The sequence below is a fragment of the Anarhichas minor genome, unplaced genomic scaffold (assembly GCF_050575085.1).
Source record: "Anarhichas minor isolate MPS153535 unplaced genomic scaffold, ASM5057508v1 ptg000058l, whole genome shotgun sequence".
NCBI classification, from domain to species: domain Eukaryota; kingdom Metazoa; phylum Chordata; class Actinopteri; order Perciformes; family Anarhichadidae; genus Anarhichas; species Anarhichas minor.
The window spans coordinates 369,903-397,051 of NW_027466504.1; the positions used below are offsets into that span (position 1 = coordinate 369,903).

The following is a 27,149-nucleotide window of genomic DNA, read 5'->3' on the forward strand; positions in this document are numbered from 1 at the left end:
TTGGTGCCACCATAGCCTTTTCATGGCATAAATCTGAAACGCATTCGTCTGTAAAATATTGTGAAAACTGGAGGAAGTACTTCCTCGCTCAGGAGATGAGACGCCTGTTAAGTTCCTGCTAAACTACAGGTTTTATCTGTCACAAAGTAATTTCATGTTGCTCAGGGCTGAGGTGAGGGAATGGGCTTCAACTAAATTCTCTGGAAAACATTGTACTTGCTAACCCTCATGAGCCAGGTCCACTGCTGGTGCTTCGATTCTATAGAATCGGAGTCTTCAGAAGTCTTTATCCCAGCCAGACAGCTCATCAGGAGGCTCCTCTGTGTCTGGAGGAAACATGTCAAAGTGACTGTGATCCATTGGCCCCTTCAGCTGCAGAAACAAGGCAAATCATCATGAAATCATCACATTTTTTCAGCATGGGATCATGCACAACTTTCTTACTGGCAGTCAGAGCTGAGTTCCCTCTGTCAGTGAGTGCACGTCATGTTAATGTGGCAACCTCAATTTCAACCAAAGTTCATAATATTTAGAATTTGGCAAACAAATAACCAAGTAACTAATTAAAAATGATAAATGATTTTAAAATAAAAGGAGTGTATGAAAATAAATATGTTTTCTATACTGGAGTGGAGACGGATTAAACTCGTGTATATCTACCACTCTACAGTTTATTTATTTTCTGATTTGTCCCTTATGTTGAAGATCTGTGTCAATTGCATGTATGAACAACAAAATATTCCTAACAAACTTTTTCATTTACCTGAACTTATTTATGATCTGTTCCCCTATATAGTTACATTTCCGGGTATTTTTTTTGTGGTTAGCACCCGAAGCGAGGAGAGTTGAGTAGTCCAGTGTAAAACACTGACAGGGAACATTTTACTGCACAATCAATACTTTTACTTTAACTACATCTAGCTGATTACATACTTTAACTTAAGTAAAGTTTTGAATGCATTACTTGCAAAGTATTTTTACTGCAGTAAAGGATCTGAATACTTCTACCAATGCTTAAAAGATAGAATCTCTGATCTGATTCATCAACAGCTAGACCAGCTGATGCAAACAAAGACCAGGCTGACCTGAATGAGGGGATATTCACACCTTTCACCTCACATACGTATAACACATAGGTTTGGACAGGTTTGTCTAATTAGAATCATCACATTCATCCATCCCTCTCAAGGTTTCTATTACATTTTGTCACAAACAGTGTCATAATCAGCATGCCCGTATTCTCCATAACAGAGATAATAATAAAGGTGATCACATTTTTCTATTGAAGTGAAATGTTGTTTCTACAGATTTGTTGTGGGACGTGTTGCGAACACATGTGCAAGGTCCTAGTTTCACCTCTCTCCTCAATGGAGATAGCAGCTTGTGACGCCTCAAACCTTCCCAGTTGAAGCCCTGGAACCACCTATAAAACAAACGAAACAAAGAAAACCTCAAAGTTGAACTTCATTTGAAATTACAACTCCCATTTTGCCCTGTGTGCACAGCCCTTATGTAGGCAATTGGCAAACTGCAGCGACAGTGACCGCGTTGACCATCATGCAGGCGTTGGCATTCATGGTGGCTGACCATTCAATGGTGCCTCTGGGGTTGCTGCACATGTGGCGCCTGCAGATATGGTTTGCCAGCCTTAGCTTGGTTGCCAAGAAGCACAAACGGCGCTTGGTTACCTTTTGTAGAGAACAACACCAATTGTAGGGAACGTTGCTGGGACGAGTGACCTTGTACGTCACAGTGTTCACAGATGCAAAATTGACAGGTTGGGGAGGGACTTGACACATTAACTTCCTCCAATTACAGGCAGTGCTCTTTTTCCTCCAGGACTTCAAATCCCTGATACGTGGGAAGCATGGTCGTGGTGGTGAGGACCTACAACCTACAACCACACAATGGTGGCCTATGTCAACACGCAGTGGAGTTCGGTCCACTGCCCTGTTGAGTATGGCAGAGAGCCTGTAGTTGTGTGCCTCAGAGCACCTGTTTGTCAACAGACACAACACATACTGCTCACAATGGTTCTCCCTGGCGAAGCAGGACAACCCGTGGGGACGTGCCTACGTGCCCAAGAAAGCTGCTTTACGCCTTTCAACAATTTGCCTCGTCCATCTCATACTGTAGAGAGTGAGACAGGAGCAATCATTCTGATAGCTCCAGGTTGCCACTTGGTGCCGTGGTATGCAGAAATGACTCAGATGATGGCAGCCCAACCCTGGGGGTTCTGTCTCAGGAGGCAGGTGCGATAGGTGCGCTGCCCACTCTAGGCCATCCTAACCAGGCATGGCTACTGAGAGGGACAGGCTGAGAAGGGCTGGTTTGTCTGTACAGATTGTGTAGATCATCCAGGTGGCAAGGGTGGAATCCCTTGCCTCTTACAAGGCAAAGTGGTCAAATGGTCAAGTGGTCAAGGCAAAGTTGTGGCAATGCCTGGTGATGAGATTGGTACTCAAGGTCTTGGTGAAGAGTCCCTTTGAGCCTCTGGAGCACTGCTTTCTGAAGGCGTTGTCATTCAAGACAGCTCTGCTATTTGCATTGATCTCAGCTAAGAGAGTGTGTTAACTACCCGCCTTGTTGGTGCACCCCAGTTGCTTGCTGCTCCATGGTGACCGTAGCGGGGTTACCCTCAGCCCAAATCCCTCCTTTGTTCCCAAAAACTTAAGAAGTTCTTTCAGGTTGAGGGTTTTACAGCGGGATGCTTTTGTCTTCCTCCCCATGTGAAGGTCAAAGAGGCAAAGTTTGTGCCTTGGCATGTTATGTTGAATGCACGATCCCCATCAGAGAACAGCTGTTTATGATCAGGCAGGCGGATGAGTGTTGAGGACATATGAACAGTGGTCTTCTCCTCCCCCCACCTACATCAGGGCTATTCAATAAAAATTCAGTGAGGTCCAGTTAGAGAGAATTTCCACATGCAAAGGTCCGGAACATCATAATAATGTGTAAACTGCGCTGTGATTTAGTCCCATATATATTGACGTAGCCAACAGTTGTATTAACGTCTGTATGTAGTCAACAACTGACAATATCTCAACAATATGTATTGTCAGATTTCAAATTGAACTGGATTAATTATGAATAATACATTCTCTAATAATAAATAAATGTTCTTTCATTTCAAGTAAAAAAAGGGCTGCATTTAGTAAGAAAATACATAACGGAAAGCTTTTGAAAAATGTGACTCTTAAAATAAAGTACTTAATTTTAGAAAAGTGAATTTAACTGAAATGTCCTGCAGCTTTAAATTTAGTTCATTCAGGTGGGAAGTTCTAAATAGAGAAATTTGTCTGCAGGGACTGACGTTATATCTGTGGTTATTGGAACCACAGGTTTCAGCTCTATTCTCTCTGTTAACATCATCGTTGGACAGTGAATTCATGTGTTAGGATTCTGATCATATTGGACTCTTTGGTTTATTATCTGTGACTTCATTTCAGATGTGAGTGATTCAGTTTTCTCAAAAGATCTGTGCTTTGTCTCGTAGTGGCGCTTGATATTGCCGCTTTTAATAATTTCCACGGCCTCTGAACATTTGAAGTGTCCCTGTGAGTTCTTGGTTAAAGGCTCTGGTTAAGCTGTCCACTCTTCTCTTTCTGGGGAACGCCATGTAAAATAACTTCTGACTCACGTCCTTTTCTGACTGTTGGGTCTCTCTCCCCGTCTCTCCAAGGTGTGTGAATATCGCACTCCAGTCGAGGGCGATTCTAATCGGAATACACATATCTGATTGCCCGAGTAGCATCATGTGAGATGATTTACAATGTATATAATTGGTTGGTGTGCTTCCTGAACTGCTGAACGAGTGCCGTAAAGGCTAGAAAGGCTGCGTTGGTTAAAATAGAAGCACATCGTGAAAATATATCTATCGGTTATAGGTCCAGACTCGGACTCTGCCTATTAGTGACACCTGTCCTACATGTTCCCGTTCTCCTTGATCAGGGGTCGGCAACCTGCGGCTCTTCAGCCCCTCTGTTGCGGCTTCCTGAGTCTACATCCACACTAATACGATCTCCGTCCACACGGCGTTTCAGCATCGTTTTCGAGATGATCTCCGTCCAGACTAAAATGCCTAAAAAGGAATATCACGTGACTACGTACACTGGGCATGCGGGTGGGTGCCGATTCAAACAGGAAGTAGATTGGTTGCTCAAAGCCGCTAACCGTGGGTGCATCCCAAGTCTCTTAATTTCATCCCCGTTTCCCTCACTTGCATCTTTTCCTTGGGTCTTAGTCCCTCCCACCAAGGATGCATGGAGAGACGCAAGGAAACCATGCGAGGAGAGGAAACGAGGAAATATGTTTTAAGAGATATGAGACGCCCTTTCCTCTGAAGCGTCACGTGAAGTGACGTCTGTTTCTGATGACGGCGGCTCTGATCACAGCTGGATCAGCTGTCAGTCGGCTTGAACAGCTGGAGAGACTTTTGAGAAGTTTTGTGTCTGTTCACATGATCACTGTACTTAATAACAGTAACTAATAACTAATAAAGACACAGTAATCATCACTATACTCAATAATAGTAACTTATGCTAATAACTAATAAAGACAATAATCATCACTGTCAGAGTAGAGGTGTGTTGTCTCTGTAGCCTGTTACCTCTTTAACAAACTGTGTTCTGTTTAGAAGTGCAGGACCGATTTCTACCGACAGAATGCGTTCGTCTTATTTATGAATTATTTGCGTCTGTACGTTTTGAAATTCTGTTTGTGAAGTCATTATTAATTAACCCAGAATATGATTATGGTTTCTCTTGAACACTGGAATTAATTTATTAGGCTCCATGTTTCAGAATAAACTTAAATGATAAAACTCATCAAACCCGACATGATCAGCCTCACGTGACTGAATGAAATGATGATAAATGATGTAAAGTGTTTCATCTCTCCAGCTCTCTGTCACTTTAATTGTTTCCATAATAAAAGTTATTGAGGGAAATATCAGATCATGAAAAGACAAATCTTTCTAATAAATGAAGAAAGTTGTTTGTGGTCCTTTTGTTGTTCAGACTACAATGAACATTTATTTAAACCAGATGTTGAATCAGAAAACTAATCAAATATAAAACTAGAGTTTAATCTGTGATCTGTCTTCACTCTGGTATGAAACTCCAGTGATATTTAGAAAAATCTGATCCGTCTGATCAGCTACAGCGTCCAATCACATAACTGATCAACAATGAGGGGGCGTGTCGGCCGTTAAAACACTTCCTGGAAGGCTGCTCTCGTTTCCTCGCTCATGGCACCTCGGAGAACTCTCCTCGCTCCTCCTAAATAAGAGCTTTGGGACAGCCGTCAATATGGCGGAGCAGAACAACTTCCGGTTCAAGCAAGGAGCGAGGAAATGACAAATAAGAGACTTGGGATGCACCCCGTGACTTCAGACGGCCGCTCCGTAGGTCCGATAATGCCGCTGGACACGCCGCTCACTAATCGCTCCAATAACAGCTGCTTCCTCCGCAGAAATGCAGACTTTAACTGAACAGCTGCTAGTAAAGACAACACGGTCACAACTGTAATCAGTTGTCCATGTTGAATTAACCTGGTAGTCGATCGGTAATCAAGACTGTTGTTGTTTGTGATCTTCCGGGAAAAGGTCACGTGATAGGGGCGTGACGAATCAGGTAAGGTCACATCGTGAACCAATCAAGTAGTGAACGTGGGCGTCTACGTCATCGTTTCTAAATGTATGTGTTTACGAGCGTCCACATGAAAAGGTAACCCCGGAGTTTTCAAACTCTTCTGTTTTCGGTGCTTTGAAAACTCCGGCGTAGTGTGGACGCTCAGTGTAAAGGTAGCTAAACATGTAAACATGTGTTTTCAAATGTGAACGTAGTAGTGTGGACGTGGCCTCAGGCTCTGACAAAAAATAATATGGAAATAAATAACGGTTATTTTTATTGTATTTTTTGCACAGTGGACACTCTTTCAAAGGAACAGCTCTTATCTTGGAGTTTGAGGAGATACTGTGTCACTGAAAATATAAAATGTTTTAATATTTTGTCAACTAAATTGACGTCGCTGTCAGGCGCCTTTCCCTGCAGGTGGCTGATCATGATTTGCAGACCCCCGCCCCCAGTAAACTATCAATGGATAAATCCAAAAAAAAGAAAAGTCACGGAGGAAAATAGAGAGTTTAATTCTGCGTGGACGTATTCATTTGCTTTCACTGCCAACAATGCTGGCTTACCTGTATGCTTGATATGTGGCGAGAACTTTGCAAATACACTTCCTGAACAAGCACACAGCATTTGCTGATAAGTATCACGCTGTAGATGAGTGAAAAAGAGCAATTTCGCAACTGCTGCAGCAAACTGAGCAAGTTTTTTTCTCCTCTTCATAAGAGTTTGATATTGTTATTACAGGTAAAATAGCAATAAAATGTCAAGAATTGTCTTTATTCTTGTTCTATATTTTCATACATACAACAAACCATAGTTTTTATATATATAATATAACTATATAAAACTTTATAAGCTGTGATATCAAATAGCTTTTGCGGCTCCAGACAAATTTTATTTGGTGGAAAATAGGGCAAAATGGCTCTTTGGATAGTAAAGGTTGCCGACCCCTGTCCTTGATGAACCGTGTAATATGTTGTGCAGTTCAGTTACATGCTACTTAGGTGGGCTAGGCCCCCCTTCTTCTCTTACTTCTCTGCTGTGGCGACCGAAGTTATAAAGAAGTAGTTGGGCTGTGGTGACTAACCTTGAGCTGGTCAGAATCAGTGTGGTTGGGTCGATGTTATGTTGCGGCAGGTGTTGTTACAGTTAACATTACAGTTTAGGATTACATCAAAAGGAAATTGTCAGCAGTCGTGTGGTTGATTTTCATAAGCATGTATCTAAAAAAGTCCAAAAGGAATGAAGAATGATATAATTTGGGAAGTAAACTTACTTGTGTTTCTTGATTTCAATGATGCCATTCTTTTTGTTCCCCAGCCTCTCTACTGGGTTTAGCCTAGGAGTGAAAGACATTTTTAGTTGTTTAATTTCAGGATTAATAACCTGTAAATGTTTAAAAAGAAACAGCCAGGAAATTTAACACACTTACATGATTAAATTAGTCTAACACCTGGCTTAATAAACCCAGCCGCAGCAGCATCCAAACACAATGAGATGCTAGCGCATTTTTGACAAATGTATGTCGATAATACGACCCACATCGGTGTGACTGCAACATAATCATTCAGTCACTATCAAGATGATACTGCCTGGTCCGCTCCAAGGCTATTGAATGAAGGCTAGGACACTGTCTTGAACTATGTGGTATTACTCATGCGCAGTTGTTCGAAAAATTCACTCGAGCCGATGTAAAAATCATTAATCACAGGACATTTATTCTTGCAAGAAGGAAACAGAGTTGATTCGCATACAGAATATGCATCAAGGCTGCTCGGAGATCTGTCTCTGAGTCTCTGATATTTATACTGAGTAAACAACATGCAATGTGCTGCACAGGGTAATATACTTCACAAAGGATAACACACACGAATTGCCTTCGTACAACGTAGTCTACGTATCTGGACACTTTAACAATTCGTTCTAGTACAAAGGTCACTTTTATCGAAATCCGGAAGTCATGGTTGCAAATCAGCTCTGCGTAACTAAGTGTTCTTCTTAGCAGACAGCTGATACCTGATAGACAAAACAGCTGCTGAAGACGCCTGGTGTCCCAGAAAGTTCACACAAGGACACAGGCCTTAAACACTTACAGAGGACATGAGCTTTTGTTAAATGTATAACATTCCTTAATAATTTAAACGCATACAAATTAGTCATTTAGATTTTTTCCCAACAGCAGTATAACTGGAGTTGAGATAGTAAAGGTTCCAGCAGACAGTGCTAGAAATAAAGGGATTGAGTGCTCTTGATAGAACTTCTTGATTATGCTTGAATGGATATACATTAATATCAGAATCAGCTTTATTAGCCAAGTATGCTTGCGCATACAAGGATTTTGAATCATCTTTCACAATGTATTGTCCACAGGGCCCTCAGTGAAAAAAATCAATCCTCCTCATGCTCCATGATCATGCACCAGCTAGTAAGCCTTCCAGCAAGTGCAGATCAGATTTCACTGTGCATGTGTTGGACCACAATGCTGGGACATCTCCTATTTTGAATATCTCTCTTCTGAATGTGTTTAAATGACAGAGCAGTATTATCCTAATATCTGGTCATGCTTTTTGAATCACCGTACTTGCAGAGTCTCCTGATGAGTTCGTCTGGACGCTTCCCTATTCTTTTAGGGAAGTCCACCTTCTCAATGCCATGGAGGACCATGGTGTAGATCTTTATGGGGTCTGAGCCAGCAAAGGGTGGGCTGGAAGAAAAACATGTTTTCAGGTTAGTTGCATTGTAAACATTCAGACTACGCCATTTAAAGGAGGAGTTTACCATTTTTGGGAAATAAGTTTATTTGCATCTTTCTTAGAGTAACATTAGAGGACAAAAATAATATCATGTCACATTAATTTTTTGAAACTTTGAACAGAACCAGGCAAGTTGGTTTCAACTGCTTCTCGACTTTATGATAAGCTAGCAGGGCTTGGCAGTAAGGGTTGCCAGGTTGCCACCACCAAAAATCGGTAACGAATCTGTGTGCCCTTAACAGATTCTACACCATATATTAGGGTTGTTAAGTTTATATTTCCCGGGGTGTAATTCCCCAGGTCCTTACTGCAGAAGTACAGTGGTGTCTTTTCTGCCCATGAGGGAGATATTGGTTGCACTAATCTCATTTCCCATGAAATTCCTTTAGTGGATGAGGTACCTGCACGTCAGAGATATAGATGCATTCCTCCGTCAGAGTATGACACAGCAAAGACTCGCATCCACCAGCTCCTTGAGGCACAGGTTATCAGAGAAAGTAATAGCCCTTTTGCCTCTCCCATTGTGCTGGTAAAGATAGATGGCAGCCTTCGTCTGTGTGTGGACTATCGGCTCTTGAACAACAAGATCTGCAAGGACGCATTCCCATTGCCCCGTATTGAATAGTCCCTTGACACTTTGTCAGGGGCCCGCTTGTTCTCGACTCCGGACCTGGCTGCTGGGTACATCAAGTACCCTAGAAAAGGACAGACAAAATGAAGACTGCATTCTGCACCCCCTTTGGGCTGTTCGAGTGGAACCGGATGCCATTTGGGTTGTACAATGCCCCAAGTACCTTCCAGAGATTAATGGAGAGGATCTTTGGAAATCAGCACTGTCAGTCGTTACTGTACTTGGATGATGTTGTTGTTTTCTCTTCCACTGTAGCAAAGCACGTGGAGCGTCTGGATGCCGTACTGGGCTGATTGCAGCAGGAGGACCTCAAAGCTAAGTTGGAAAAGTGCTCCTTCTTCAGACCAGAGGTGAGATACTTGGGCCACATCATATCCAGGGATGGTGTGTCCACAGACCCTGGCAAGATAGATACGGTCTCAAAGTGGCAGCGACCTAACCATGGGTCTGAGTTGCGTTCATTCCTACGATTTGCAAGCTACTACCGCCGTTTTGAGGGGTTTGCCAAGCTTGCTGCACCACTGCATCGCCTGGTTGCTGAACTGACTGGCTCAAAATCACAGAAATCATCAGGAAAAAGTCTACCTACTGCATGGACAGAGTGTGAGCAGAGCTTTGAGGGCCTTAAGGGTAGGTTGATGGCTTCTCCAGTCTTAGTCTATGTTAACTTCGCCTTACCGTTCATCTTAGAGGTTGACACCAGCTACAGTGGACTGGGTGCTGTGCTCTCACAATAACAGGATGGTAAGGTTAGACCCATAGCTTATGCGAGCCGTGGTCTTAAGCCTACAGAGCGTAACATGAGCAACTACAGCTCTATGAAATTGGAGTTTCTGGCCCTCAAATGGGCCATGACTGAAAAATTAAGATTACCTCTTGGGACAGAAATGTGTGGTGTATACGGACAATAACCCTCTAAGTCATCTATCCACAGCAAAGCTGGGTGCCACGGAACAGCGTTGGGCTGCACAACTTGCCGCCTTTGATTTCACCATCAAGTATAGCCCTGGTTGCAGTAATAAGAATGCAGATGCCCTTTCCCAGCAGCACCCAGTCAGTGCATCGGATTATGCAGCCTCTGGCATCGAAGTTCCAGAATCGCTCCAGCAGGCTATTGGAACCAATCAGGCTACACAGGCCACCATCTCAGTTTTCCATTGCCACACATGTTTTACAGGAAGCAGACCCTATCATCAAGGAATTCCTGGGGTTTTGGACCAAAAGGAAGGGCCCTGATGCAGCTGAATGACGCCAGGCCTCCAAGGAAGCTCTTGTGCTGGTCAGACAGTGGGACCAGATAGTGGAACAAGATGGGGTGCTTTATAGCAGAATCTGCCGCCCCAAGGGAGACTAGGTTCTCTAGCTGGTGCTACCCATGTTGCTCAAGAGCCAGGTCCTGTATCAGCTACATCATGAACATGGACATCAAGGCATAGAACGGACAACTGATTTGGTCCATCATTGGTGCTACTGGCCTGGAATGCACCATGACATTAAGCAATGGTGTCTGGAGTGTGAACGTTGTCAGCTAGCTAAAAACACTCAACCTGCGCCTACATGGGCCATTTGTTAGCTTCTCGCCCAAATCAAACACTTGCTGTTGATTTTACTATGCTAGAGCCGTCAAAGAATGGGATGGAGAATGTCCTGGTCATGACTGATGTCTTTTCAAAGTACACTCAGACAGTTCCAACACACGACCAATGGGCCTGAACAGTGGCCACGGTGCTGGTCAATGAGTGGTTCTGCAAGTTCGGCGTGCTTTTGAGGGCACAACCAAGCACCTCGAGACTACAGCTGCTCAGCGTAAGAAGCACTATGATCAACGTGTGCGAGATGTCCCCCTGCAAGAAGGTTAGTTGGTCTACCTCCGGGATGTTGGAGTCAGAGGCCGTCATAAGTTTCAAGACATCTGGAGCTTTTCCTTTGTTCTGCATGTTTTGGCTATTTGTTTTGATGATTTTCATTGATTCCTTTAATACATATTCGATTCATTTTTATGAAACACGTCTCTGTCCAATAATCGGTAATGAATCTGTGTGCCCTTAACAAATTCTACACCATATATTAGGGTCGTTAAGTTTATATTTTCCGGGGTGTAATTCCCCAGGTGGCATTGTTGGTTCACTTTCATCCCCCCCCCCCTCACCCACCCCCCCAAGGCCCCGCTACACCTGCCAGCGTGCAATTTCCTTTTCGAAATCCCAAATCAACCTGTAAATGTGCGCAGCTGGTTGAGCCTCACATCTGTTGGGATCTGACTATATGGCTTCGACATGTGCTGTGGAACAAAGAGAGTCAGGCCTTCCCTTTTGCAAGCAAAGGTTTCATCCTGATTGTAGTTTGAGCACCAAACCCCCCAACTTTGAAGAAATTCACATTAGGGTGAGTTTCCTCCCCGAAATGCCACGCTGCTCTCATTGGACAAGAGCAGGGATGCCGAGGTGGGACCTCCGGTAAGACGATCTTGCTCCCCCAAAAACTATGCGTTCCTGAAGTTACCTGAAAGCACCGCTGCAATCTCATTGGACGAGAGCAGGGATACCCCAGGATCCCTGTGGTTCAGCCACTGTTCTACAAAACTACCCTGCAACCCCCACCTCAATGCTTTTTCCCCTTCGACCTCCGTCGAGCTAGGGAGCACACCAACGTTGTTCCCCTTTTTAACCAAAACCTAGGTTTAACAGTTTATATTCGCTGGCCGAATTCACCAAACTGTCTATTTTATCTTTGTTCGTATCCACGAAGCGGACCCTTTTATTCCTGCAGAAGTGAAGAAGCAAGACTTCTTCAGAAAGAGAGAGAGAACTTCCACTCTCCAAGCGCCTCGTCTGCTCTGGCCATAAGGACGCGAAAATCCCTTATCCAGACGACAGCGATTCTCTCCTACCGAGAGAACACCTCCCGCGGCCCGCAGCCGCGCTGCCTGAGCCCACCGAAGCTCAGAAGAACCCCTCAGAAGAACCCCCCTCAATCACCACGATTGCTTCGTACCGTAAGGCGAAATAGAGTCTGGGCAGAGTTAGAGAGAGGTCATTTGTGTTTATTTTATCTTGTTTGTGTGCTTAAAGTACTGTTCATTTTTATAACGTGGTGTATGCTTAATAATCACCGACACTAACGGTCGCTGAGATCGTTGGGTTTATGAAGAAGTTGGTGTATTTCATGCTACCGTGATCTGTGTTGAGCTAGCCGCCTAGTGAGGTCGAAGTTGCTTCTCATCAGTTCAGGAGGTCAGAACCGCCGGCTGAGACAAAGAGTCGCGGTTCTTGCTCCCCTGGCTGAGAGAGCAATCTTCCATACTCCCGCGCGGCGCAGAGGATCTTAATCTCTTGTTTTATTTCATTTTGTTTTGTTCCTTTCCCTTCTCTTTTACTAATCCACACACACACACACACACACACACACACACACACACACACACACACACACACACACACACACATATATATATAGCTTTGAGCTAATGTAGCTACGTGCTAAACGGCTACTGGCACTAGACGCCGGTTCTCCTGTTGGCTATCCGCCATTTTGAGTCTCGCGCATGAGAGACGTCACCACGTCCCAACTACGTCATACGTCGCTGAGCTGTTCCCTCGCTCCTCCTCCTTACACACACACACACACACACACACACACACCACATGTACACACACTCCCACCCCCCCCTTTCAATCGTCTGTTGATTTTAGATAGCGTGCTCATAAATGTGTAGTTGTTGTTAGTTTAGATATTAGTTGACTAGATCATTAGTATTAGAACGTAATAAACTCTGTTATATTTTAAAGAGCAGCTGTCTGTGATTACTTTGTGCATGTGTATTGTGATAATAGCTGTATATGTGGTCTGTGCTCGAACTTAAACCTTCACTTTCACTCTGAATGTGTAATAGTACTCAGACTGTTGACATTGTGAGTGAACCCTAATTATGAGACTTAGTTTTATCGTTTGGTTATTGGTCCCTGTTCGCAGGGTGGTGCCCCGTTATTATTAATAATTGTTACTGACATTAATAATTCTATTGATGTCAAGAATTTAGTTTCTTAGATGCTGATAACCCAAACACGCTCCTTTACGTTCCCAACATATTGGTGCCCCCTTTTTGAGGCTATGTTATTCCCAACACATCCCTCCCTCTATATGCCCACATTCAGCCATAAATGGTCAATGCAAAGCACCTCATGAATGTTGATGCATAGAAATGACACTGCTGACGAAGGTTCTTTATGTTGAATCACAGCAACTACCAAGAGGACTAAGAAAAGATTAGTTTTTTTGACACAGAAATTAAAGGATGAAAGGATCCCTGAAAACTCGTTCCCTCCTATATCTTCCATTTACACAGTCCTAACAGTTCCAGAGTATCAATCGTGCCACATTACACATCACGGGTGTCACCGCAGTATTCATGTTATGTAGAGCAAATTTCTTTGCTTTAATATTTTCTTCTAAAAGACAAATATCTCAAGAGTATGAGATTCTACCTCACTGACTCACTTGCCAGTAAGAAGTTCAAATATGAGGATTCCCAAGGACCAGCAATCAGCTCCAAAGTCATGGCCTTTGTTCATAATGACTTCTGGGGCCACATACTCTGGAGTCCCACAGAACGTCCAGGTCTTCTTTCCAAGGCCAATCCTTTTAGCAAAGCCAAAGTCTGCCTGAGGACACAACAATAATACACACACAATGAATAACACTCTAGGATATCACAGGAAAAAGTATTTTGACAGAGGCTTACCATTTTGACATATCCCTCAGCATCCAGTAGAAGGTTCTCAGGTTTCAGGTCTCTGTAGACGATTCCCATAGTGTGGAGGTAATCAAAGGCCTCTAAGGCACAACCAGTACAGAACCTAGCTGTGGGCTCATCAAAATAACTCCTGATAGGTTGGGAAAAGATCCACAAATTAATGGAATTCTATGAATATACACAGAGCCGACCAATGGCCAGTTTTAAGAAAACTGCCGGGGACAGTGCACAGACTAATCCAATGGGTCACCACAGTAAAAACTTAATGTACAGCAGAAGCACTAGCCAAATAGGCATATGCCTATGGCCAACAAAGTACTCTGCAGTATATCAACCACAGTTCTCCATCCACTCATCGACAGATCGTTATTTCAGCCAAAGTGATGGGGCACGACTCAGGCCTCTTGAAATGTGCATTGAAGTTGCATTGGTTCATCTCAAACTCTGTCTCTCTGTCCCACAGGATCACTGCCTGCCTGTCTGCTGCTCACATCCAGCCACCAGCTCCTCTTTCTTCTGCCAGCCAGACTTTCCCCAATCCATCTTTATCCAACTTCATCCCCTATCTCTATTATATTCTTTGAGTCTTTGTGGTGCATTTGCTTTTGTTGAGCCTCAACCTCTCACCTTACTGTAGTTCTGTACTCCAATGTATTCCAGAGTGTATCAGTGCACTGTGATGTCACCACTGACAGCGGTTACAGATGCAACAGACTGGAAATTCAACCAGAGGAATAGTTCAGCCAAAAACAATTTGAATTGAATATATAGTACTCAGTTCTATATATTCAAATATATAGTACTCAGTTCCCTGGGCTCTTCATGGTCCCAGAAAAAGTTTTCTATTAAATGGCTTTGAGAGCGGAGCACATGAAAAATCAAAGCATATCACTGCAAACAGAATTATAACAGAATTATGGTTATAACCATTCTTTCTGAAAAGTCTTGTCTGAGTGTCTTGTATCAATTTATTGGCTTGTGGAAATCCGAACACAATCATTTTCGCTAAACTATTGCTAATGCATGCCACCACTCTCCTTAACGCTATTCAATAGAAACATCTTTTCTGGGAGCATAGAGGGTAGTTGTTATGAATGTAACAAAAGGACCTACACTCACATGTCCCGCAGCACAGTCCACAGCTCTCCACCAAGACACGCCTCCAGCAGCAGGTAGACAAACTTATCATCCCGAAATGTTCGGAATAACCTGAAATACACACACAGACAGCCAAGAGACTCTTTGTTAACTACTGTGTTGCATTAAGAACACTTCCTAACATAAGCATAGAGAACAAAACAGATCAAGAATGAACTCAAATTAGGACCCCTAACTATAAATAACGATACATGCTGTACATTGGGGCGCACGTCTAGCAGAAACTCATGTTTTGCATTGTCATTGATGTCTTGTTATGGTAATACAATGCTGAAAATATATAACTGATGATCAAATTCCTACAACATGCCTATGATGCACTTCTATTGACCTATAACAGGTCACCAAAAAAGTGAGGCACTGCAGATTACAATAGTTGATGCAACAGCTCTTCAGAGAAAAATACTTTTCGTCCTCATTCTCTGTATTTTGAGAGCCCATGAACAGGAACTTTTAAGAATGGGCATTCTTAGATTTCATTCAACACAGAGCCCCTGAACCTCTGAACTAATGAAGAAGAAACTGAGTGATAGGAGTGTTGTATTTATTAAGTGGGAGAGTGAACATCACATTTTGGCTGAACTTTCCCTTTGCATGACAGTCAAGAGAATGCTTGCACAAGGCCTTTGTTCTTTAAAGTCATAGTCCAGATAAATCTCAGAGCAGTGGTGGGACCCTGTTCACAAGCATTCTCCCAGCAAGTTCCTTAGCAACTCCACAGAGAAACCCACACCCTGAGCAGCCCCCGTTTTATCTCCTCCTAAGGAATAAAAGAGGCAACTTACCCATACTCTCTCTTCCAATCAACATCTACATGCTTCCACTAGCTCAGATTACAGAAAATAACTAAATATCCTAAAATAGCTCTTTATGAAACAAAGAAACCTGAGTGTATCACACCTGATGATAAACACTGAGTTTGTTTGCTGAAGGATGTTTTTCTCAGAGTAGATGTGCTCCTGCTGTCTGGTGTCCACAATATGCTTCTTCTTAATGCACTTCAGAGCAAACGTGGTGTCCTCATTCTTCAGCTTCACCTGAGAAACAAGCAATGCTCACTGAGGGACACTAGAACTCTATATTACAGCTAAACATCACACAAACACACCAACTAAACATTGACTGAATGTCTGTATAAATGTAAACGAAAACAAATGATATTAAAATGAACCATCATTGCTAAATGTTGCAGTTGCAGACGTAGAAATTGCAGGCACTCCAATGGCCACTCAACGAGCGATACTCTGATCATCGTATCTTCATTCAACGGTTTGTATGAAATCTTACGAAAAGTTATTTTGTTGTTTTCTTAAGAATGCCAAGCTACAGTGAGAGAGATTTTTAGGCTACAAAGCTACTTAGTTAGGTTTAGGAGAAGATCATGGTTTGGGTTTAAAAAACGACAGAAGTGCCGTTACTGAAGTACGGAAGTTACGTGACAAATAAATCTGACTTCTGGCTCATGATTACATGGATTACATGGATTTTTGGGATTATATATGAATTACTGTGCATTACTTTTCAGAGGTATGGCTACAAACAGTTAATGAGAACAACCTGCCTTAAATGAAATGAACGGACTTGGGGAAATCTCAGGCTTTTCTCGTGATTTTCTAGAATGGCTTAAAAGCTGTGTGTCACTTGAATGTTTGTCCCTGTGTTCCAGATGTTTTATCCCTCACCCTATCATATCCACTGAACCAATCCTAACATTGATGCCACAGACACTACCCCTTTATATATATGCAGATATATGGTTGAGTTTTAAACAATCACAAGATCTGGGTTTTGGCAAAACAAAGATATCAGCTGTAAACAGAATCCATCTCAATGATTTCCAGTATAAAGAGGGTCATTGGGGTTGGGGCATTATAGTGTTACTGCAGCTCACCAGCTCCACTCGTCCAAATCCTCCCATGCCCAATGTAGCTATGACCTCGAGCTCCTGGAAAGGCAGGAGAGAAATCTTCTCCCTCAGCTTCCTCAGCTCCTGGGCCTCTGCAGAGTCAACCTGAGGAGAGTGTGGCCTGACAGAGGAATAACACAGGACACACCATTACATCTGGGCCCTTTTTGCTTTCTAGGCCTAGACTAACTCATTTGCAAACTGAACTTCAAATCAGCTTATGATCAGAAAAGCGGAAAATGCAGTAATAACTATATGACATGCAATCAGTCACTACAATTGTCACTTTACAAGGAGGCTTGATTAACATTTATACAGCTGCACATGTTTGTGCTATTCTGTCATTCTGCACGTACAGGGCATGTCTCCTCTCATCATTCCTAGAAAGCTCCTCCACGTATTCCTTCAGGTAAGCCTGGAGTTCCTCGTAAGTTCCCACCATTTGGTTGAAATTGCTAGAGAGGAGGAGGCAGGGGGCAAAGACATGAACAACTTTTATTTTCAGTGTGTGTGTGTGTTTGTCATCTATAAGCACAGTATTGGGTATCATTGCTATGCAGAAAACTAGCAGTATATAGTTTCAGTATATTTCATTTTGTCCTTGTCTTTAAATGCGTTTATGAACTTGCCCCTGACCACAGGTGATATGATGACACATCTCCTAGTGTAGGATAGCACAGCTAGGTTGCTTTCTAACCAGTATGTCATATTTTGCATGGATGCTTACTCAGTGGGATCTGTCCAAAAATATTACCTTTGTCCCCAGATGGATAACGTTTTACTGGCTCCAACTGTAAACCCAACAGTATAGTCCCTGTGCTGAATAAGATACTTTACTAGAAACACAATCTCTGAAGGCATTGCAGTGTGGATGCTGGAAGCTGCTAGGCTGACGCTACACTGCAGTGCTGGCTGTAGTATTTTCGAAGAGGGTAAAGTAGGAGGAACAGTTGGAAAAGTAGGAATAGATTGAATTCGTATGTATATACCTCAAAAGTTGAACATACAGAGGGGTGAAGTGTTGGACGTGACCTCCGATTGCCACTGTATATTTGGCACACTGTTCGGGATCCTCTCACTTTCAGGCTAATATAATAAAATGTACAAAACTCTGTTTGCTTCCACGTCAACATTATTTGAAAGAACACAGATTTGCCTACAATTTCACTTGAAATGATATATTTAAAGTAAAAGGAGTTAGATGATGAACAATGCGTCACAATAATAATAAATAAATCTTTTTATTTTGTAGTAAAATGTAGGTTGTGAATGCTTCCAGAAGGCTGCCAAGCTTATTGTCAAGGTTTCCACATTTAGCTCTTTGACCTCTCTGGCAGAACACAAAATATTTTTCAATGGCAGTTTTCCGACCGCGAAAATATTTCTCGCGGACAGTTTACCCAGGTTGACATGAAATGCTTAGATTCAGATTCATAAGATTGCGTATGTATTCTTTGATCAGTGAGTTTCTAAAAAGATGCTGTGATTAGGGGCCTCCACACTCCTTAATCCATCTCTAGGAATAATATGAAGCGGTTATGAAAGAGTGAACAGCAGTAAAAAAAAACAACAGTTTATGATATTGTAAATGTACTTATTTACTTTTGAAGTATTACTATTATCTACATTGTCATCTAACATCAGGTATGCAGATTACATTGAACTAAAGAGTCTGGTACAAGGATCCAGCTGTACATAATAACATGCCACGTAAACAACATCCAGCTACTCACTCTCTGTCCACCACCAGGCAGTGTGTGTCGTTCTCATTGCAGATGATGTTGGCTGAGCGAACATCCTCACTGTAAACACACATGTACAGTTCAGTGAAACAAACACATCACTAACCCATATGCACACACTGCAGTGTGACCGAGCATGCCTTGGTCAGCCAACAGCATCAACTGGATTCAAATGAACCAGGTGCTGTTGTAGGAGCGTGGAAAGAAACAACGAGGCGAGTATTCCCTTTGGCTGCACCTTGTGGCCGTTTATTTCCATCCATACAAAACATGTTTTCACCTTCACTTCCTGCCACCCTTTAACCCCCCCTGTCACCAGGGTTACGCCCCTTTCCTTAAAGGGGCCCCATGAATTCGGTCTTCCCCTACATGCCTCCCCCCAGAATTCACCAACTCCCGAGATTAGTCCCAACCATTAATGTGTCGGGGCCCGGATCAACCGACCAGCCCGACTCCGTGTCTCTGGGGTCGGAAGCAGGACCACCGTTGAAGGCTGCCTCCGGGTCCTGTCGTGCTGCGGTGGGAGGGCACGAGGCCGCCCCCGCCGTGGGGGCTCAGCCACCCGTACCGGTTGGTCCAGGTCTAGATGTGCTGGTTTAAGGCGGTCAACCGCTACGTACTCCAGCTTGCCGCCCATGTCGACCTTGCAGGTTTTGTCTCCGGTCTCCAGCACCCGAAACGGCCCAACGTAGGGGGGTTGAAAGGGTCCACGGTGGCCGTCCTGGCGAATGAACACATACTCCGCTGACTTGAGGCTGGACGGGATGTATGACTGCGGAAGGCCGTGCTGCGACGTGGGCACTGGTTTGAACAGCCTGGCTTTTTCCAGGAGCGTTTCCCGCTGCTGGGTTGCAGACCAAGGGTCTGTGACTTTGGGGATAAACTCCCCCGGGACCCGCAGTGGCTGTCCATAAACCAGTTCAGCCGATGAAGCTTGCAGATCGTCTTTGGGGGCTGTCCTAAGCCCCAACATGACCCACGGAAGCCTGTCCACCCAACTGTTGTCTTTGAGGCTGGCCCGGAGAGCAGCTTTCATCCACCGGTGGAACCGCTCGCATAACCCATTAGCCTGCGGGTGGTAGGCGGTAGTGCGATGGAGCTTCACCCCTAGGCTTTCTGCAACTGTATTCCAAAGCTCTGATGTAAACTGTGGGCCTCGGTCCGAGGAAACATCAGCTGGGGCTCCGAACCTGGCGACCCAAGCCTGAATAAACGCCCGAGCCACCTCATCTGCCGTTGTTGATGACAATGGGACAGCTTCTGGCCAACGAGTGGTTCGGTCTACCATCGTGAGGAGATGTGTGAAACCACGGGATGGGGGCAAAGGTCCTACCAAGTCCACATTCACATGATCGAACCTCCTTTCTGGAACCGAGAACTGTGCTAAAGGGGTTTTTATGTGATGGTGCACCTTGGAGCGCTGGCACACCACACAAGTCCCGGCCCACTTCCGTATATCCTTTTTCAGCCCGTGCCAGATGAACTTTGCTGAGACCAACTTCTGAGACGCCCTCTTGCCAGGGTGTGACAGTCCATGAATAGCCTTGAAAACCTGTTGTCTCCATTCGTCGGGAACAACCGGCCGTGGCTGGCCTGTGGAGACGTCACACAGGAGCGTAACGCCAGTTTCGCCAAACGGGACGTCCTCCAACCGCAGTCCCGTAACCACCGTCCTCAACTCCTGGACGCCCGGGTCTGTAACTTGATCCTCTGCCATCTTGTTATAGTCCAATCCTAACTGGACAGCCCCGGTGACAGCCCTGGAGAGATAGTCTGTGACCAGGTTTTCCTTGCCCGCTACATGCTGTAGATCCGTGGTAAACTCTGATATGAAGGAGAGCTGGCGTGCAGACCATGGTTCGACACTCTTACTCATGGCAAACGTCAGTGGTTTGTGATCCACAAACGCAGTGAACGGCCGAGCCTCCAGCAGGAACCGGAAATGCCGAATGGCCAGAAAGAGGCCGAGGAGCTCCCGATCGAAAGTGCTGTATTTCCGCTCATTAGGCCGCAACTGTCGACTGAAGAAAGCCAGCGGTTGCCATGCCCCTTTCACCCACTGCTCCTGCACCGCGCCCACCGCGTAGTCCGAAGCGTCCGTGGTGATGGCAATCGGAGCCTTAGGTGACGGGTGTGCCAGCATTGTTGCGTTTGCCAGAGCCGTTTTCACATCAACAAACGCAAGTTCCCTCTCTTCAGTCCAGTCCACAGCCTGCTTGATGGCCTTGCCTTTCAGGGCTTCGTACAGTGGCCGCATCACTTGCGCTGCTCGGGGAATAAAGCGATGGTAAAAGTTCACCATGCCTAAAAACTCCTGCAGGGCCCTCACCGTGAGTGGGCGTGTAAAGTTAGTCACTGCCTCCACCTTTGCCGGAAGGGGAACCGCCCCGTCCTTTGTGATGCGGTGACCCAGAAAGTCAATGGTGGTCAACCCGAACTGGCACTTAGCTGGGTTGATGATCAACCCGTGCTGGCTGAGTCGCTCAAATAGAGTCCGGAGGTGAGACCTATGCTCCGCTCTTGACGAACTGGCCACCAGGATGTCATCCAGGTAGACGAACAGGAAAGGCAGGTCCCTCAGCACCGTGTCCATTAGACGCTGGAACGTCTGCGCTGCGTTTTTTAGGCCAAACGGCATCCTCAAGAACTCAAACAGGCCGAACGGAGTGATCAGCGCAGTCTTGGGAATGTCCAGCGGGTGAACGGGCACTTGATGGTAACCTCGTACCAGGTCCACTTTCGAAAACACCACGCTATCTGACAAGTGGGTAGAAAAGTCTTGAATATGTGGAACCGGATAGCGGTCCGGGATTGTTGCCTCGTTGAGCCGGTGATAATCTCCACACGGGCGCCACCCGCCCCCAGGCTTCGGGGCCATGTGCAGGGGTGAAGCCCATGGACTGTCGGAGCGGCGAATGATGCCCAGGCGCTCCATGTTTTCAAACTCTGTCTTGGCGATGGTGAGCTTTGCCGGATCTAGGCGCCGGGCCCGGGCATGTACCAGTGGGCCGGTGGTAGAGATGTGATGCTCCACCCCATGCTTGACCGTGGAGGAGGAGAAGGTGGGCTGCGAGAGGTCTGGGAACTCGGCCAGCAGACGCAGAAACTCATCCGCCGCTGCAAGCATGCTAGTCAACCTGGTAGAGCCCGCTCCACTTAATGTACATGGGTAAGAACAAAAAGTCACAGCATTTATCAGGCGGCGGCCCTTGACGTCCACCAATAGTCCATAAGCGCATAGGAAATCCGCGCCAAGCAGGGGAATGGCAATTTTGGCAGTAACAAAGTCCCAGCTGAAACGCTGCCCCATAAAACACAGCTCCAGGCACCGTGTCCCAAAAGTGTGTATGGGGGTACCGTTCGCGGCTTCCAGAGGGGGGCCCTGCCCATTTGTCAGCATGTCCACCCGCGATGCAGGCACAACGCTCCTCTGCGCCCCCGTGTCGCAGAGAAAGCGCCGCCCGGAAACGTCGTCCCGGATGAACAGCAGCCTGCCTTCCCACCCGACGCTCACGGCAGTCACTGAGCGCCGGCCCTGGCATTTCCCGTCCTGCCGAAACTGCATGGTGGACGGCACCTTGTAGTCCGCGGCCCAAACCTCGCGTGGTAATAGCACAGACCGGTAGATCCCTGCCGTTGGCTCGCTGCTGCTGCTGCTGCTGCTGCTGCGGCGACGATCGTTGTCTCCCCCGGCCACGCCATTGCTTGGGCCGGCCTCAACGTGGCCGTGTAGCTTTGTTGGCCAGCCAGAAAGAACTTATCGGCCTCCTCGGCCAACTCCCGACAATCGGTAATCCTGGTGTTGGCCAAAGCGGCCCGCACCTGCAGCGGGAGCTGCTGCAGAAAAAGTTCAGTAAACAGGAACTCCGGCTCGTGTTTACCCATCAGAGCTAACATTCTGTCCATTAGCTCCGACGGCTTGCTGTCGCCGAGGCCATTCAGAGCAAGGAACCGGCGAGCCCGCTCAGAGTCCGAAAGCCCGAAAATGTTCAACAGCCGGTCTTTCAAGGTATCGTACTTGTCCCTCTCTGGAGGATTTTCAAGAATGCTCACCACTCTGCCTGCTGTCGAACTGCCGAGAGCCGCCACGACATAATAATATCCGCTGTAATGTCTCTGAGGGCGAACTGCGCCTCAGTTTGAGCAAACCACACCGCTGCTTGTGTCTCCCAAAACTACGGCAGTTTCAGCGAAACTGCGTGCGTCGTCATCCTTTCTTCTGGAAACGTCCAGGAGTGTCAGGGTCACCAATGTAGGAGCGTGGAAAGAAACAACGAGGCGAGTATTCCCTTTGGCTGCACCTTGTGGCCGTTTATTTCCATCCATACAAAACATGTTTTCACCTTCACTTCCTGCCACCCTTTAATCCCCCCTGTCACCAGGGTTACGCCCCTTTCCTTAAAGGGGCCCCATGAATTCGGTCTTCCCCTACACTGTGATATTAAGAACATCTTTCGTTTGTTTGTATTGTTTGCTGTGGGATGAAGGCAAAGTATGTCCCGAAGGAAGCATTTTCTCCTCTGTCTCATCAATGGTACAATTCTACTATAGAAATGGTGCTGTTGAAGCTTTTCTGATGTAATATGACCATTAAACTCTGAAGGACTCTTCTTGTCACCGACCTCTTTGACTTGTTTTTTGATTGTACATGACCAATACTAGATAAGCAGAGTTATGTGTCCCATGTCTCCTCTGATTCTGTACGGGCCTTCACACCAGATTCAAGACATTACCCTTTCATGAATAGTGATCACTGCAGTGCACAGGTAGTTAGGTGTCATCTTCTCGTATGTATGGGTTTCATTGGCTTGCATTGGTGGGTTTCATTGGTTTTAATAAATGGTTTCATTGGTTCATTAGTTATTATTAAAAGTGTGACTGGTCACAACAGTGATGTTGGATGGCTTCTAGAAAAACCTTAGTACTTAGGATTTTGATGATAATAATGTTGACTTGGCTGAAGATATTGAGATAGCCGAAGATTTCAAGATTTATTGAGAATTGTGAAGATGCTGTTGAGGATGCTGAGTGTGTTGAGGATGCTGAGGATCCCGGGAATGCTAAAGTGGTCAAGGATAGTTTTGAGGATGCTTAACATGTTGAAGATGCTGAGGATTTTGAGAATTTTAATGCTGAGGATGCAAAGCCTGCTGAGGACGCTCAGGATTTTGAGATTGTTGAGGATGCCAAGGATTTTGAGAATATTGACGATGTGGAAGTTGATGTGGCTGAGGATATTGAAGATGTTGAGGATGTTAAGGATTTTATGATCCTGAGAATCCTGGTTTTGATCATCATCATAGATATGGTTAATAACTTAAGATCCCCCCTGTATGCGTCTCATTTGTTAAAATGTAAACATATCTGTTCTGTGATAAAACAGTGATGGAAGTAAAAAATGCTGTCTGTGTAGATAGGGAAATGCAACGCAAAGATTCTGCAAAACTGCCGACCCAGTGTTTGATTTCAGAGAGCCCCTCCTTCGCTGCCGGCTCAGCTGTGGTACAACTCTGTCCCCTCCGTAGCTTTTATACAGAACGGCAAGGCAGCACAGCCCCATTTGGAACAGGCCGTGTGAAAGGGGCAAGAGAGTACTATTCAGCCTGTAAAGATATTGGTGATGAGGTAGCATCGCCATCGGTGGGGCTATAATTTCAGGGTAATGAAAATGAATCAGGTACTAATAAAATACTCACGCTATGAGTAAGATACACAAAGCAACGGCACAAAGCAATATTGACAACCTGGCTGGGAATGAGTGGAAGTGGGCTGATAAATATATTGCAAGACTAATGAGGGCAATGGGGAACAGGTGGGCAGGTCAGGTAATGGAATGGGGTTACTGCAAGGCAGGAGGGAGTGGCTGGATGTGGGAGTCAGGTGACTGAACCAGGTGGAAATGTCTGAGGGCCTCTGGTGGACAGGTAGAGAAATGGCAATGATGAAGTGGGAATGTGGCTGGAAGGAGGGACAGAGAGGCAGAGTGGTCAACAATAAACACAACTGAGGAAGACATTGTGACGTCAAGACACAATGGACAAGACACAACAGTGCACCAAGTTAACACTCATTCAAATTGTGTGATAATGTAGTGGTTTAACAACATGGCCATGACAAACAGAGGAGTTAACCATTCACTGTCATTATCAACATCAAACAATAGCTTTTTAATCCGTCCACATAATGTGATGTAAACACTTGTGTACACCTAAAGGCAAACAGCTGGAAAGTATTAGTGTAAGTTCACTGGCCTTACCTTATGGTCATTGAGCCAACTAATGTGATCAGATTTACCACAAAGAAACAAAAATCATTGGAATACAATGTTATATGTGTTCTGCGGTGTGTTTGTAAAATGTGTTCGATTTTAAAGTTCTGCACTGAGTCCTCAGCCTTCTGTAAACATGTTGCTTGTACCTGATGAGAGCTTTCTCTCCAAAGTAGTCTCCAACTCCCAATGTCTTGATTTCCTGTGGCTCATTGAAGCCCTCTGTGCTTTGAGTGACTATGACCTACAAATAGAAAACATTAGAATGAGGCAAAGCAACAGCTATTTTACTAATCAGTGTTATATTTCTGTCTGTTGATGTTTTATCATTGGAGTCATGACATTGAGACAATCATTCTTTCATTGTTGGACTTTCTGTAAGTCAGCCAGTGTATGGGAAAAGGATGTGCCGTAGAAATTGAGTCACTCCAATGGCCACTCAAAGAGAGATACTCTGATCAATGTTTACCTTTTTGTGCATTTTCTTAAGAATGTCAAGCAACATAAGCAATCAGTGCGTCTCCATAAGGCCCTGCTGTGTTTAAGCAACAAAGCTACCGAGTTAGGTTTAGGAAAACATGGTTTGGGTGGGAATAACTAAGTGCCGTTACATAATGTGACGACCCACATGAACACTTGTTGTCATTCACCTACCCATGCTTCATCAGTTACTTTACTTCCTGTCTTTGTTTAGTTTCCTGCCTGTTTTATTACGCACCTGTGTTTCATTTGATCATCAGATCTCCCCAGTACTTAAATCCCAGCTGATCACTAAGCAGGTGCCAGATTGTCTCAGTCATTCCTGTAGACGAGTTCTTCTGTGTCATTTACGATTCCTGTTGTTCCTGAAACCTGCTTTTGTAATCCTGTTTATAGTCAGTAGTCTTGTTAGGCGCTTTGTTTGTTTGACCATTTATGACGCGTGTTAATTCCGCTGATTACCTGTTTTGTTTGTAACTTATTATATTGTCAGGCTTTTTGTTTTGGAACTATTATTATGCATGTTCATTTCGCTTCATGCCTGTCCTGCCTTGTTTTGAACTGAGCCTCAGAAAATACTTTGATTTTTGCAACTTCATTCTCTGGTCTGTTCTCTGCACTTGAGTCGTACTCTAATCATCACAGTACAATCTGGCCATGACAGACTCAGCAAGATCAGACCGGCTCAGAGCTGCTATTTCAAACCAGGGCCAACGATTTCACCAGCATGAACAACTGCTGGCTTCACTTGCTACCTCCATGCAGCAGCTGCAGGCTCATCAGGGGACTTTCTAGTCATCTATGGAGAACATGGTGGGTTCACTCTCCAACCAGTTGCAGATGGTGGATGAGGCAGCATCTGCCTCTTCTGCCATCGCTCCTGAAGCGGCCAACTCTCTGGCTCAGCCTTCACGAGAGGAGGTGCTATCTGAGCCTCTTCTTCCCGGTCACGAGCCTAGAGGGATCCAGATTGAGAAATACGACGGAAACCCAGCCACCTGCCTCTCATTCCTGGTAAATTGCTCGTTGTTATTTGAACTCAATCCTTCTTCGTACGCTACTGAGCGAGCAAGAGTAGTTTTGTAATAATAGTTTTGGCTGTAACTAATGACATTGCTCAAGTCCACGGGAACACAAGTACAAAGCAGAACACAGATTGAGAAGGCCTAGCGTGTTATACTATCCACACCAGACTGCAACCTTCTTTGAACAGGCTCCAAACTAATATTTGCTTTCAATGAAGAAAATATTAAGGCTTTAAGATGGCATGTTTGACAAGAATGTGCTGACGTCTCACCTCTCCTTTTGCAATAATAAAGAAAGTATTCCCTTCTTCACCCTCTCGGATAATATACTCCCCTTTTTCGAAATAGTCCTGAAAAGACAGAATGTCAGTCATTTTCTTATCGACTTAGATACAATCTGAAACTAATTAGTTAGAAACGGATACTATATGGAACTGCATGTAATGCATAACGTATAGCTGCCAGAAATGTGGTGGAATGGGAAGTACTCACCACTTCAAGACAATCAACAACCTTGGCTAGTTTCTCCTCAGGTAGTCCTCGGAGCAGAGACACACTTACAGAGAAACAAATATTCACATTTATTATAAGTGATAAGAGATTGATTATATACAGTGAAACCGCAATACAATAGTAATTTGTTAAATTTAATAAACTGACTTGAAAATTTAGGACATCCGTATAATGCTTATATTATAATAATAATTATTATTGCCTAGTATTTGTGATTTTTTTTTGATGATGTAATAATACAAACGGTTAGATTTATTACACGTAAGATCTGACATGATTTAGTAGTTGAT

The 27,149-nt window shown here is 44.7% G+C and overlaps 1 protein-coding gene across 2 annotated transcripts in view; it reads right to left on the reverse strand.

Annotated features, from left to right (window-relative positions):
• Nucleotides 1-276: 276 nt before the first annotated feature.
• Nucleotides 277-27,149, reverse strand: part of prkg2l (protein kinase cGMP-dependent 2, like) — a 37,496-nt gene continuing 10,623 nt past the window's right edge. For both annotated transcript variants that reach the window (XM_076076980.1, XM_076076981.1), the window contains exons 6-19: nucleotides 26,839-26,902; nucleotides 26,619-26,696; nucleotides 24,991-25,085; nucleotides 18,565-18,633; nucleotides 17,188-17,286; nucleotides 16,817-16,952; nucleotides 15,826-15,962; nucleotides 14,887-14,976; nucleotides 13,756-13,897; nucleotides 13,512-13,675; nucleotides 8,212-8,334; nucleotides 6,907-6,969; nucleotides 1,357-1,423; nucleotides 277-372 (exon numbers count right to left, since the gene is read on the reverse strand). In XM_076076980.1, coding sequence (XP_075933095.1) covers nucleotides 277-372; nucleotides 1,357-1,423; nucleotides 6,907-6,969; nucleotides 8,212-8,334; nucleotides 13,512-13,675; nucleotides 13,756-13,897; nucleotides 14,887-14,976; nucleotides 15,826-15,962; nucleotides 16,817-16,952; nucleotides 17,188-17,286; nucleotides 18,565-18,633; nucleotides 24,991-25,085; nucleotides 26,619-26,696; nucleotides 26,839-26,902 — 1,423 coding nt within the window. The remainder of the gene's footprint in view (nucleotides 373-1,356; nucleotides 1,424-6,906; nucleotides 6,970-8,211; nucleotides 8,335-13,511; nucleotides 13,676-13,755; nucleotides 13,898-14,886; nucleotides 14,977-15,825; nucleotides 15,963-16,816; nucleotides 16,953-17,187; nucleotides 17,287-18,564; nucleotides 18,634-24,990; nucleotides 25,086-26,618; nucleotides 26,697-26,838; nucleotides 26,903-27,149) is intronic.